This window comes from Fundulus heteroclitus, unplaced genomic scaffold (genome assembly GCF_011125445.2).
Source record: "Fundulus heteroclitus isolate FHET01 unplaced genomic scaffold, MU-UCD_Fhet_4.1 scaffold_36, whole genome shotgun sequence".
Taxonomy (NCBI): Eukaryota; Metazoa; Chordata; class Actinopteri; order Cyprinodontiformes; family Fundulidae; genus Fundulus; species Fundulus heteroclitus.
In genome coordinates, this window is record NW_023396770.1 from 1,078,794 (window position 1) to 1,092,513 (window position 13,720).

The following is a 13,720-nucleotide window of genomic DNA, read 5'->3' on the forward strand; positions in this document are numbered from 1 at the left end:
AAAGATTCATTCATTCATACATTAAATCCTGGAGGAACATGGAGCTGTTGGCTTTGCAGCAATCCCTCATAGCATGCATGTAGCGACAGTGGAGAGGAAAACTCCCTGCTTGGGTCACAGACTTGGCTTAAACTTTTTTTTAGCTTATTAAAGCTGAGTATGGTTCTGAATTTTTTTTTTGTTTTTTACAAAAATGTGGATTTCTGTAAAAAAACAAACACCTATTATTTGAAAAGTTCATTGCGAGATTTTAATTTCAAAATGTCTTGAATTTTCCACTTTCCAATGTACGTAAAGATAAATTATTAAATGAGAAATGGAGTTATTTTATAGTTGTCTAAATCACTCATGGAAAGAGACAACTTTTGATCATATCACAACACGCAAAATGCTTTGCAATGCATTTAATGATGCTTTAATTTTAAATGTACCTTTTTACATGAAGTTATTTTACGTTAAAACAAAGGCAACCTTTATCAGAATTTAGAGCTAAGTATAGAATATACATTTGGATTTCAAATTAAAACAGATTTTTTGTATATAATATTTTTTATGTTTAGTTTATTATAGTTATACATCATATATGTATCTTAATATATTTTTTTTATAATGTGCTTTTTAATCTGCAGCTGTAATGTTTTTTCTCTGGTCGGTCTCCCAGCGCTCCACATTCCTGCAGCACCTGAAGGCACCTGTGACGGTTTGGTCATGTGGGGGCTGGATGTGAGCGGCGTGCCGGGGGCCGCAGGAGGAAGATCGTCGTCTAGTCATGGCGAGGACAGGCGTGTCAGACGAGGCTGTGGCTACAGCGTGCTCAGACGGACCCCCCATCACCAAGGTAACGGGCCCCCGGCTTTCAGTGGCCTCCAGGAGCCTCCAGGAGCCTCCAGGAGTCTGCAGACAAACGGCTCTTTACCATTTAGTTCATGATGCGATGCAGACAGACTCTCTGACCGGGCAGGAGAACCCAGCTGGCAGGTAGGAAGCAGAACCCGGTTCTGAAAGGCGACAGAGATCCTCTTCCAGTCTGACGGGATCTGTTTGCTGAGAAGCAGAGCGTGAAGACGTCGTGTCGCTTATGGAGGCGGTTTGACCCGCAGAGGGAAAGAGACGACTCTCAGAACCTCGGTCTGGGTCAGGAGGGTTCTCCGTGTGTTTGGAGGTGTCTACGGTAAAATGATCTGAAAGCTGCTGCAAACCCAAAGGCCTGATGTGTCTGAACACGCTGAGCTCTGAGATGCTGTGATAAAACACGCTGACGGCGACAGGAAGTGACGAGAAGGCCAGATCAGACAAGAGGTCACACCGGCTGACCTCCACCGCAACAAGGGAACTAAAACAAGTCAGATTATCTAGAAATGAGACTAATCTTCCTTGATCTGAGCAGATAAATAAAAATCTAAGATGTTTGTACTTAAAATAAGAACAATTCATCTCCATCATCTTATTTAAACTGCAGGAGATCGAAATATCTTATTTATCTGCTCAAATCAAGGAAGAATTCACTTTCAAGGCAATTTTACATACTTTTAGTTTCCTTTTTGCTGTGTCGGTATTTCCTTTTAATTTGCATAAAACATAATTTATCCACGTTTGGATGTAAAACTGAAGGTTTCTATTTTTTTTTTTCAGATAATCAACAGAGCTTTCTCCAGTACTTTTATTGATAAAATATTACCTGTTTACAGTCAAGTAAACTCTTACATTGTTGTACATTAGCACAGACATTATAGCGATGCAGTTTTCACAATAACAAGATTTCATTGCAATCCTTCAGCTCAAATATTGTTTCACACTGATTTGTCAGCCTCAAGAAAAGAAGAACTAAATAAAAATCAGATGCACAGCAGGTAGCTAACCAGCAGAGTTACTTGCTTGAAGTGAAGGTCAGGCAGACGTTCTCCTGATAGGCGTTAGTGAACAAAGGACTGGACTCTCATTATTCACTGGCAGCAGACAATTCAGTTGGAAAAAAAAGTGGATTTGGAATAATTCTAATTTTGATCTTTTAATCAAAGCTTAAAACTATCTGCCATCTAACATGCATCCGAGTAATGCAAGTGGTCATAAAGAAATGGTGCCAAGGTTGATTTATGCACAGGTTTTTTTCCCATACACTTTTTTTTAATTTATTTTTTTAGGAGTTATCATTTTTGAATCTGTAGAAGTGCATCAACCTAAATTCCTACCGTTACTAAAGACGTCAAGCAAGTTTTTCTTTTCTCAGTGACGGAGATATCTGCCACTTTCAATAAGTGGCAGCTAAGGTTTCTATTTAAACTTTGACGGTTCTGATGGAAAGGATGCCTGAACTGTGGCGGTCCAAACAGAACTTCCTCCACTAAGGCTTTGTTTACTTCCTTTGTTAAAGAATCATTAGCGGTTTAAAGAACCCGGTTCTGATGTGGGCCTGGTGTCTTGGTTTGGGTTTTGCAGCAGAGCTTCTGGGTCGGCTGATCACCTCCGGCCCGTTTGCTTCCTCCTCAGGACTTCATGGTGCAGCAGACCATGCTGAGGGTGAAGGACCCGGCTCGCTCTCTGGACTTCTACACCAAAGTTCTGGGCCTGACGTGAGTCCTGCTGGTCCGGATGCTGAGCGTTCAGAACCGGCTCTACCGGCGCCGGGAAGCGGCTCTAACCGTCGGGTTCCTCTGGATTCCAGGTTGCTGCAGAAGATCGACTTTCCTTCCATGCGCTTCACCCACTACTTCCTGGGCTACGAGAACAAAGCGGAGATCCCAGAGGACGTCACGGAGAGGACGGCCTGGACCTTCTCCTGCCGGGGAACCTTAGAGCTCACACAGTATGACCGCATGCACGCCGCTCTTTCCTCTCTTTAGCAGCCTCACACCGAGGAGACGTTTTCCAGACGTGTTCCTCTTTGTAACGTTCTCAGTGCAGAACGTGGTGCAGGCTGGAGATAAGTTTGGTCCTCAGAGAGCCAGACAGACAGGAAGGTGTGAGTATTATGGGCTGGAAGTCAGGGCAAGTCGTCCTGATTCAACGCTGCAGTGTTTCAGAACCAACTGGGTTTAAGTAGCCCAGAAGAAAATTAAAGCCAGTAGATGCTAATCTATTCACACCCTGCAACTGAGGCCTCCGGACAGGAGTCGTTCGCTCTAAACCTACGGCACCACCTCAGCCTCCAACATCTTTTGCTAATAAAATCTGAAAAGTGTGGAGCGCATTTATAGTCAGAACTCTGCAGAACTTCCTCTGGCTGCAGGTCTCCACCAGCTTTGAGAACTACACTAATGCTCGGGTGCCCAACATGCAGCGCGGGGGCCGTTTGTGGCCCACCACAACAAGCATGGCCTAAATCAGGTTTTTCCAACTGAGGCAGACACACATTTAAAGAGAAATCATTAGGTTCTCACTGAACCGAGGCGTCTCAAAGAAGACACAAATTTAATGAAATTTATAAAAATGTAAGCAAGAATGTTGTTGGTGAAAACACACAAAAATGTAGAAAAACACGACTTTTTTTGTTTTTTTCAAATATCGTGTTTTTAGTTTTCTAATGTTTTCAAAAACAGAAACATTTCATTTTTCTCATTTTAATAGAACATAAATTTTGTGGCCACTATACGTTTGGACAGCAGAGCTGTCCCACAGCATGATGCTGCCGCCACCATGTTTCTCTGTGGGGACGGGAGGGTTCTGCTGCATAAAGAGCAATAAAAAGTTTCATTCCTGATCCCATTTCTTCTTCCAAATGTTTGAAAACCTGCCACACTTGTCAGACTTTTACACTGCAAAAACTGAACTAAAAATAAGTCAAATTTTCTTGAAATTAGCGTATTTGTCCTTGATTTAAGCAGGTAAATAAGATGATTTGCCAATGGAATGAGATTTTTGCACTTAAAATAGGAACAACTCATCTGTACAGTCTTATTTAGAGGGCAGAATATCTAAATATCTTATTTTAGGAGTGAAAATACTCATTCCATTGGCAGATAATCTTATTTACCTGCTCAAATCAAGGCCAAATACACTCATTTCAAGAAAATTTGACTTATTTTTAGTTCCGTTTTTGCAGTGTAGTTGGTAGAAAAACGTTCTGTTTTTAAAACCTCAGCCGTGTTTGTGCCGCGCTCGGTGACGTTCTGACTCGGTTCCTTCCTGCAGCAACTGGGGCTCAGAGTCGGATGAGAAGATGTCGTACCACCACGGGAACAAGGAGCCCCGAGGATTCGGTGAGATTCTGCAAACTTTGGTGGATTTCTGATCTCAAAGCTACAGCTGGACGTGTGGAAGTGGAGTCGTGTGTGTGGTGCTGATGTTTCCCAGCAGCAGCAGCAGCAGCGCGTGATTTCCTGCCCTTTGACCTGCCTGGCGTCTCGTTGCAGGTCACATCGGCATCGCTGTTCCGGACCTCTCTGACGCCTGCAGGTTCTTTGAAGAGCAAGGAGTGAAGTTCGTGAAGAGACCCGAATCAGGCGAGTTTAGCCCATCAGAGCAGGAGAAAAATCACATTTAGTGAATCTAAGGCAATTATTTCTAAAGTTTAGCTCATCAGGGCCGTTGTCAGAGATTCGGGTCTTGCAGGGACCGGTTCCCCGGGTTAAAGGGAACCAGAACCTGCTGTCCTCACTGAGACACGGTTCATTTTAAAATGAGGCTTCAGGAAGTCCACCAGGAGGTGGCGCTCACGGTTAATGTAGAATAATATTCTGGATATGTATCTGAACATTTCCCGCCTGTGATGAAGACTCTGCTCCTTCCTCTGCAGGTGTGATGAAGAACCTGGCTATCATCCGGGACCCGGACGGGTACTGGGTCCAGATCTTCAGCCCAGACAACATGCTCTCCTTCCTGTCTGCCTGAAGTGGATCTCCTCAGCGTCCTCCACCAGAGACACTTTAGTTCATCATGTGCAGAACACCCTAAAGGTTCTGGTTCTTTGGGTTTTATGTGTTTTTTCAAAATAAAAGCAGCAGCAGCGTCTTTAGTTTCTGCTAAAGATGCTGCTGCTAAAAGGGTCACCACCTTTTAGCGTGTGGGACTTTTTATTCTTTTTGGGGGGTAATTATAATGATAAAGTCATGATATTTTGAGAATTCACCTATAAAATTATGAATAAAGTGCAGCTTACACGTTGGGCATCCTGTAAAGGTTTATTTTGGTACCAGTTTCACAAATAAAGATCAAACATCAGCATCAAATCATCTCAGGACCCCCAACAGGTGTCAGGCGACCCCCCGGGGGCCCAGGCCCCACATTTGGAACGATGGAGGAGATCAGAACTTTATCTGCAGGAAGGAGACGAGGTTCTGCTCCAGTTTTCCTTATTGACCCGGTTTTAGCTGTTGAGCTTTGGGTTCTACTGATCTTAGAACAGTGATGGTTCCACAGAAACCTTCCAGAACCTCACATGCTGCTCCTGGTGCATCCTACCCTCTGAGCCTCTGTGGTTCTGGTTGTGGGTTCCACTTCCAGGCTGCTGACCATCTTAGACTGGATGTAAAAAGTGTTCACACCCCCGCTAAAACGTCTGCCGTTGATGGTGGACAGAATGAGACTCTGACTGATTGTTTTTAAGCTTCTCCACCTTTAATGGGGAGTTTTTGTAGAGTTAAACTAAGAACCAAACTAATCTGTTGTAGGAAAATGTATGGAGACTATGGAGCGGACAACGGAGAGAAAACTGTTTGGATGAAACTGACAAGAAGCTCAATTTAATCCCTGTTTAATTTTAGTTTGAAGAGAATCCAGATTTCCAACAAGCAGGGGGTGAGGAAATAGGTCTGACCTAGGATTACTATATTAGTAGAGCTGGGCAACGGAAATTAATTCTAAACTTATAGAAAATACAGAAAAGGGAAAGAAGGTAAATAATAGAGAGTTAGTCTCTTAGGATAAAATCCTGCGTCCAGGGCAAAACAAACTAGATGTGTGCTTAGGGCCCGCTAGGGGGCCCCCAAGAGCAATTGAACAAAATAATTATTTTTAACATTTTGCATTTCTATATGAATAAAGTAGCAAAAATGCACAATTTCATGATAAAACTGTGCATTTTATCCAATAATATATCTTTGATTATGTAGAAATCATTCAAAAAGAGTGTTTTTACTTTGCCTTTAAGGCTGTAGTAGCTGCACAGGTATTATGAGCAACTTTTCAGGTGAAGGCTAGTAAGCAAAACAAGTCACAACAGGACCCTTACCCCCGAGCCTCAGCCTTCAGGGACAGAGAAAAGGAGGAAGCAGAAAAAAGCCAAGATAAAGGATAAATGTGACGTTTATCAAAAGGATGTGTGTGGCTGTTAATAGAAAATCACCTTTAGCATCTTTGCATTTATGTAAAAGTGATTGAGTTTGTTTTTAGGGTTGGCCTTTTATATTTTGGCTTTAAAGCAAAGTTTCTGCTAATGTTTGATAGAAAACGATAATTAAAACATCACCGCGTTGACTAGAAACATCAGGCTACATGGCTGCTAGCTAAACTGTAGTTTGAGAAGTGTTGTTTCCTGCAGAGCCTGGTCGTTTATGTGACTAAAATAAACGGCAGATCACAGCTAAGATAGTTTGGAGCCACAGAACCGGTCCGGTCCACATCACTGCAGGCGATGCATCAGGTAAGGCAAAAACTCACCTTACAGGTTACAGAGAGTTTATTTGTTGCTGTTCTTGCCCTGCAGTTTAATGCTTTTGCAGTTTTTTTGGGACCAAAATAATAAACCAGATACTGTAAATACTTGGTATATTAGTTTTATTTATTACTTTCAGTAACACTGGATGATTTATATACATATAGGCACGTATATCTTATGTAAACAGCACTGCCAGAGTTTATAGAATGTGTCAATGATAGGATCGTCTGACTTTTGATTGCAGCAGTTTAGATTATTGGCAGAAATAGAGTTAAATTTCACTTAGGGACCCATGGAGGCTTGGGCCGCCGCCGCCTGAGGCACAGCAGAGGTTAGCGGAGACGGGTGGGACCTGAAGGACTTAAGCTGGACTCCTGAGGCTCCATCAGAACAACCTGATGAGGTCTGGACTCTCCAGCCAAAGTGGAAGTCCATCAGCGAGGAAGGAGGCAGGAAAAGGAGCCTGAATGCTTCCTCCCACGGCTAGTTTAGCCTAGGAACCCCATGGCGTCCCTTACTGGCACTAAGAAGCCTTAAAGTATCCCACAATCCTTTGCATGACATGACGTATCAGCCGCCTAAAAGAAACCAACTAAAACATCCATAGAGCAGAGAGCGTCTCTCTGTGGTTCATGTCCAGAAGGCTGTAGGATCGTAGATCAAAGCCTCGCTCCAGCAGCAGGATGGAAAGTACCCCTGGGTCAGCTGGCAGCAGAACATCATGGCCTGTTTGGCTTTCACCCACAAGCTTTAGGAACATTTTAGCCCAGCCTGGAGGTTTCTGGACTCCTGAATCCAGACTAGTGGAGGAACCGCAGCGGAAGCTCCAGCACTCCTTCTGTCTGCAGACTCTCTGACCGTCTTGTTCTCTCCTCCTGATCATCAGAACCTCAGTCAGAACCTTGGCTAAAAGATGCAGATGTGCAGCAGAACCTTCCTCTGGGTTCATCAGGCGTGACCCAAAGGAGACACAAACGGCCGGCTCTCTGACCGCTGGGCCCGGTTCTGGTACCGGTACAATAACCCTGGAGTGCAAACTTATGCAGCAGGGTTTTTGTTACCTTTCCCAAACAGAGAGGTTTGTTTTCACGATGGAGTCTGGAGACTTTTTTTTAAACAAACCACAGAACATCTACAGGATCTAAAATAAATGCTTTTAGATTAAAAAGTGAAGAAAATCCCAGAAAAGTGTCAGTTCTTGTTACTCTTGTGACATCCGTGGTTTTTATCGTCAAGCCCAGCGGCTGACGCTGGTTCTGAAGGATCTGTCTCTGTTTGCACGAGGTCCAGAACCGCCAGTTCTGTCTGTGCGCCTAAAAACACCCCAGAATCTTTTTCTGGTGAAGGTCCAGAATGAGGAAGACTCCGGTGTCAGCAGCGGCTTCATCAGGATGGCAGCTGCTGGAGGACAACCTAAAAGCACCTGGAGGCTGAATGAAGAGAACGCTGCAGGCGTCAGAACGCCCCCACCTCAGTGCCCCACGGCCGGTAGGGTTTACTGCTGCTGTGGGAGGAAGAGGAGGAAGAGGAGGAGACGGGAGGGCTGGTGGCAGCAACGGTGGAGGTGAAGGAGGAGGGAGGGAGGAAAGGAACGCCTCCTTGGAGAGCGATGGGAAACGACGCGGAGAAGGAGAAGAGGGAGCCGGAGTGCAGGGTGGGGGTGCAGGGGAGCACCAGAGATGAGGAAGAGGAGGAAGGTGAAGAGGCGGTGGAGGAGGTCACGCTGTGCTGCGGCTGCTCCACCAGCCTCTGGGGGGCGCCACTGCTCCCTGCAGCCTCCGGAGGCGCTGGGTGCGCGCTGAGCGCGTAGGGCAGGGGGCGCAGCGCGGCCACGGCGGCCGTCCAGTGGAGGGGGTGCAGCGGGGGAGGGAACGGCTGCAGGCGGGAGGCGGCGGCCAGGGCGGCGGCGTCACGCTGGGAGGCGCAGGAGCCCAGGTGGGAGAGGAGGCGGGAGCGCAGGAGGTCCGAGGAGTCCAGGCCCTCCACGGCGCTCAGGTAGCAGGAAACCTCCGCCACGCATTCCCTGAACCCCAGAGACAGGAAGTCCAGAGCCAGAAGGTGGGCGTCCAGGTAACCTGTGGAGCAGAAACACCTGAGATCACTTCCTGCTGCGACAGCAGAACCACATCAGAACCACAGCAGAACCACAGCAGAACCTTCCTAAACAAATAGATACTTAGAAAGGTCCAGAAACCAGAGGGTTCACGTGAAGCCTCATGCAGACGGTCTGCGCAGCTGCAGCTGCTCAGACAGCACCCCCCCCCCACACACACACACACCCAGGTCTGCTCACATGACGAGACACACAGCTTCACCATCCATCTGTTAGTGAGCAGTACCCAGAGAAAGTTTTCACACCTTTAGAACTTTCTCCACATTTAGTAGTGCTGCAACGCTGGCTTAAAATCATTCATGGTTTTCAACATTTTGAAAGAGTGGCAAGCATTTGTTACCCCCCCCCCCCCCCCCCCCCCCAAACATCTAGAGATCTGACCAGATGGATCAGGTCTCTAGATCCATCCATCCATCCATCCATCCATCCATCCATCCATCCATCCGTCCGTCCATCCATCCTCCTCTCCTTATCCGGGGTCGGGTCGCGGGGGTAGCAGCTTCAGTAGGGAGGCCCAGACGTCCCTCTCCCCGGCCACTTGGGCCAGCTCCTCAGGAGGAATCCCAAGGCGTTCCCAGCAGAGAGACATAGTCCCTCCAGCGTGTCCTGGGTCTTCCTCTGGGCCTCCTCCCGGTGGGACGTGCCCGGAACACCTCACCAGGGAGGCGTCCAGGAGGCATCCTGACCAGATGCCCGAGCCACCTCAACTGGCTCCTCTGGACGTGGAGGAGCAGCGGCTCTACTCTGAGTCCTCCCCGGATGACTGAGCTCCTCACCCTATCTCTAAGGGAGAGCCCAGACACACTACGGAGAAAACTCATTTCAGCCGCTTGTATCCGGGATCTCGTTCTTTCGGTCACGACCCAAAGCTCGTGACCATAGATGAGGGTAGGAACGTAGATCGACCGGTAAATCGAGAGCTTCTCCTTTTGGCTCAGCTCTCTCTTCACCACAACAGATCGGTACAGCGCCCGCTTCACAGCAGACGCTGCACCAATCCGCCTGTCGATCTCCCGCTCTATCCTCCCCTCATTCGTGAACAAGACCCCAAGATACTTGAACTCCTCCACTAGGGGCAGCACATCCTCCCCAACCCGGAGAAGGCACTCTACCCTTTTCTCCAGGTGTTTGGTGGAAAAGAAGCATCCAGCTTGTGGTCAGCAAGGCTCTGTGATCCACCAGGTAGGATCATGATCTGAGTTTGGATCATCTCCTCTACTGCGATGCTCTAAAGTCCAGCAGAGATTTTAGAGCATCGTCTGCCTTCAGGACCACATCTCCTTCAGAGGTTTCTGTGCATTTTCCACCAAGATGATGGAAAACCGCGTTCCCAAAGACCAGGCTGAGGAGGAGGAGGGTAAAGATCCTGGACTGACCTGTCCCCAAAACAGACTCTTGGAAGACGTGGAGACCAAAAAGATGAGTGTATTATTGGACACCTGAAGACATATGAGTGGGAAGAATGGGACAAGTCAACATCATACGGTGTCTTCAATGTCTTTAAGTGTTGGGAGGATCATAACTCTGGACAAAACTGCCTGGAGGGTCTTCCAGTCTGAGGACATCAACCAAAGAAATGAGGCGATGAAGCCTGAGAAGATCTTTCCTTCACACTGGATTTTCCAACCTGTTCCAGGTGTAGATCAGACATTGTGGTGTTATGAGTACCTTTTCCTCCCGTTGCCTGCAGCGTCTTCAGATGGTCCACAGTCATCTGGAGGATCTCAGCCTTCTCCAGTTTAGCAGAACCCTGAAGGAACCAGCCAGGAGAACACTTAAACTTTTCCTGTCAGGGTAAACCAGGCTTCTAACAACTGCAGAAACACTTTTATTACACGTTTATTACAGTTTTTCTTTGTTAAATTACGATAAACTCTGATATTTTATGTCTTCTTCAATCTCTGCATTTGCCTTATAGGGAGCTGGAGATTTGTAAAACTGTTATGATGCTTAAAATTCAACCTGGCTCTAATAATCCCTGAAGAGTTTCTAATCAGTTGGTTTTACTGTCAGCTGCAAGTTCTCCACCTTAGTTATTAGATATTTTTACTGTAATTGTCATTTTAGTTTCATGTAAAGTATAAACAAATTGATTCATAATTGAATTCTAATGACTTTCATTTGTTATAAAAGTCACCCAAATATTTTTTGACAAAGCCTATTTCAGTATTTTCCAATGTTCTGTATTCAACTTGAACATTTTCTGCTAACAAGCTGAAACTCTAGTTAATTACAGATGGAGTTCCTCAGGGCTCAGTACTCGTGTCTTTTAAATAATACATTTATTTTCTAAATCAAAGGGAAGATATTTCAGAAATGAAATGTCAGGTTTGCTTCCCTTCAGACCCCAAATGTATTAATTTCTCTGTTTTCAGGCTTTATTAAACTCCATGCAAGTAAAATCCCATAAAATGCACATTTCTGTCTCTCCTCTGTTCTTTGATAGACGACAGAGGAGTCTTTATTCATTTCTAGAACTCCTGAGATAATCTACAATCATAAATCTAAAACTCACTGGTAATTTAGGGAGGGATTTAAATCATCAGGACCTTGATTAAGTTTCCAGTTTCAGAAGCTCACCTGTTTCTCAAAGGCTGTTGGCACGAGTCTGCGTAACTCTGACAGACAGTTGTTGATCCGATCCCGTCGTCTCTTCTCGATGATCTGAAACCGACAGGAACCAGTGAAGAACCCGTCATAAATCTGATGCTTTTGCTGCGTTAGAATAAAGACCTACTCCTCTGCGTTTCTTCCTCGCTGTCACCGGAGTCGTCGTTGTTGGAGACCCACATCTGACTAAAGACGCCTTCATGTGTCTGCAGAGCAAATCGTCCTGATGCACAACAACGCTGGGAATAAACGCAGAAAAACCAACATGTTGAGACATTTCTGGGAGTTTAGGAGCAGCTCAGCCTCCAGGAAAAACAACCATTTTATTCATTTACACTGAGAGTCAAACAGAGATTATTTAGAAGATCATCAGTTGCTGAACATTTAAAATGTTTGTAGAATTTAAACTGCGGCAGATATAAAAAAAAAAAATCAAATGTCATTAAACAATGAATCCAGTTTAGTCCACATTTAATCTAAGAAATAATTCTGCTTTTTAACATTTTAACTTTAACATTAACATTTAAATGTTGTATAAACATATCCAACTAAAAGTATTGGAGCTCACAATTCATGATGGATTAAATGTAGTTTTAGTTCTTGTACTTTATCTCAATATACAGTATGTGTATTATGGGATGAAGGTTTATTCATAACTGGATAGATTTCTGTTTGCATATTTCTATTTCATTGTTTTATTCTCTTTGAAAAATCCTCTAAAGCAGATTTAAAGATTTGTTTTATTTGCTTTATTTCTATATCTGCCTTATTAGAACCACAATGAAAAGCCTCAGAATGATGTCTACAGCCTTCAGAAACTAACATAATTTACAGCTTTTTAACTTTATTAAAAACAGCGACTTTATAGATTGGTAACTTTGAGACAATGCCTGGAAGTATAGAGGATTAACCGAAGGCTTATTTTTATTTTTTGTCCCTTAATTCGAGAGGTTGTTAGAACCTAATTAAATATATATATATATTTTAAATGAAACGAAATACAATGAAGCAACAAGAATATTTATAGTTGCAATAATATAATTGGTTACAGAAGAGTTGGTTCTGTCTGATGTTTTAATTCAGCCCACAGACTTAAATTAAAATCATAAACTCCAGTTTATTACATCAAACATTGATGTAATAAACTCCTTTAACCTAAAAGGATTTAAAATTAATTAAACTAAACCTTACTGGCGACAATAATTCAAAACGCACATTTTCACTAAAAAGTAAAGTGCAAATCTCAATGTATAATAATAATAATAATAATAAAAATATTAATAATAATAATATTAATAATAATAATAATAATAATAATAATAATAATAATAATAATGGACAGAAGTATCTTGTTATTTTGAGATGTAAACATATTTAAAGATGCGACTCCGGGTCAAAAACAATTTATTTAGATACGTTTATGGTGACAATAAACCAAAACGTAAATTTTCAGTAATAAAAACGAAAAAGTAAAGTGCAAATCTCAACTTTTAGTAATAATAATAATAATAATAATAATAATAATAATAATAATAATAATAATAATTAATAAAGGAATAATAAAGGACAGCAGTCTGTTGTTATTTTGAGATGTAAACATATTTTAAGATGTGACTCCGGGTCAAAGACAAACTTATTTAGATATTGTATTTGACTAAGTAACTAAATTAAGATAATTGTATTATAATTTAAATTGTCCCTGATAAAAACTAACTTGTAAATGAATAAAAGCAGAGGTCTAAATGACAGCAGAGCCAGAGAGTTCTGCTCTTCCTCACCCAGGATGAAGGCTCTCACAGCCCACATCGATGCTCTCCTCCGCCGAGCTGCTGTCCTCACACGGCCGCTTCATGGCGCCCGGACCGCGGGGAAGGCCGGTGGAGTCCCCCGGTGGAGTCCCCCGGTGGAGTCCCCCGGTGGAGAGCCGGGGCTGCGGGGGGAGAAGCTCTGGTCTCTGCTGCTGTTCAGAGCTGCTGGTTCCTTCCTGGTCTGATCTGCAGATGGAGCATCAACTAAGTGAGTCCATCAGAGTGAGAGAAGCTGGAGAAGTTCTCCAGAATCAGGGCGTGGTGGAAATGTTCTCCAGGCTGAGCATCCTCCCCTCAGAAATCAAACTATCAGGAAACTTCTCACAGGTCCACGGAGCGTGGATCCAGCGGTGCGTGTCCGGTAAACACCCCGGAGCAGGTGCCTGCGTGTCGGCTGCAGACTGCGCTGACGGCCGGTGTGTCCTCTCCTCCTCCTCCTCCTCCTCCTCTTCCGCCTCCTCCTCCTCTTCCTCCTCTTCCTCCTCCTCCTCCTCCTCCTGCTCCTCCTGCTCCGCTGCAGCCACTTTCCCACGGAGCCACACGCATGCGCAATGCAACCATCTCCTCGCCGTCTGGTTCTGGGTGGGAGCGCGCGCG

General features: G+C 44.5%; 2 protein-coding genes across 2 annotated transcripts; one reads left to right on the top strand and one right to left on the bottom strand.

Moving 5' to 3' along the window:
• The first annotated feature begins 682 nt into the window (after positions 1-682).
• LOC105934380 (lactoylglutathione lyase) lies at positions 683-4,989 on the top strand. The gene is made up of 6 exons (XM_012874322.3): positions 683-838; positions 2,488-2,570; positions 2,663-2,803; positions 4,129-4,196; positions 4,350-4,439; positions 4,733-4,989. The coding sequence occupies exons 1-6, from the start codon at positions 770-772 to the stop codon at positions 4,825-4,827; spliced, it is 546 nt and encodes a 181-aa protein (XP_012729776.2). The 5' UTR covers positions 683-769; the 3' UTR covers positions 4,828-4,989.
• A 1,693-nt stretch (positions 4,990-6,682) lies between these two features.
• hey2 (hes-related family bHLH transcription factor with YRPW motif 2) lies at positions 6,683-13,507 on the bottom strand. The gene is made up of 5 exons (XM_036130411.1): positions 13,094-13,507; positions 11,443-11,554; positions 11,286-11,369; positions 10,374-10,455; positions 6,683-8,667 (listed from the first exon to the last, which is right to left on the bottom strand). Exons 1-5 carry the CDS (start codon positions 13,165-13,167, stop codon positions 8,048-8,050), a joined length of 972 nt encoding a protein of 323 aa, XP_035986304.1. The 5' UTR covers positions 13,168-13,507; the 3' UTR covers positions 6,683-8,047.
• Between the last annotated feature and the right edge of the window lie 213 nt (positions 13,508-13,720).

What these genes read in the sequence shown, in the direction of transcription:
- LOC105934380 (XM_012874322.3), top strand. Translation starts at nt 770, where the DNA reads ATGGCGAGGACAGGCGTGTCAGACGAGGCTGTGGCTACAGCGTGCTCA. An exon ending in ACCAAAGTTCTGGGCCTGAC is followed by an intron (nt 2,571 to 2,662) that starts GTGAGTCCTGCT and finishes TCTGGATTCCAG; the next exon opens with GTTGCTGCAGAAGATCGACT. An exon ending in CAAGGAGCCCCGAGGATTCG is followed by an intron (nt 4,197 to 4,349) that starts GTGAGATTCTGC and finishes GTCTCGTTGCAG; the next exon opens with GTCACATCGGCATCGCTGTT.
- hey2 (XM_036130411.1), bottom strand. Translation starts at nt 13,167, where the DNA reads ATGAAGCGGCCGTGTGAGGACAGCAGCTCGGCGGAGGAGAGCATCGAT. An exon ending in CGAGGAAGAAACGCAGAGGA is followed by an intron (nt 11,370 to 11,442) that starts GTAGGTCTTTAT and finishes TGTCGGTTTCAG; the next exon opens with ATCATCGAGAAGAGACGACG. An exon ending in GCAGGCAACGGGAGGAAAAG is followed by an intron (nt 8,668 to 10,373) that starts GTACTCATAACA and finishes TCTGCTCCACAG; the next exon opens with GTTACCTGGACGCCCACCTT.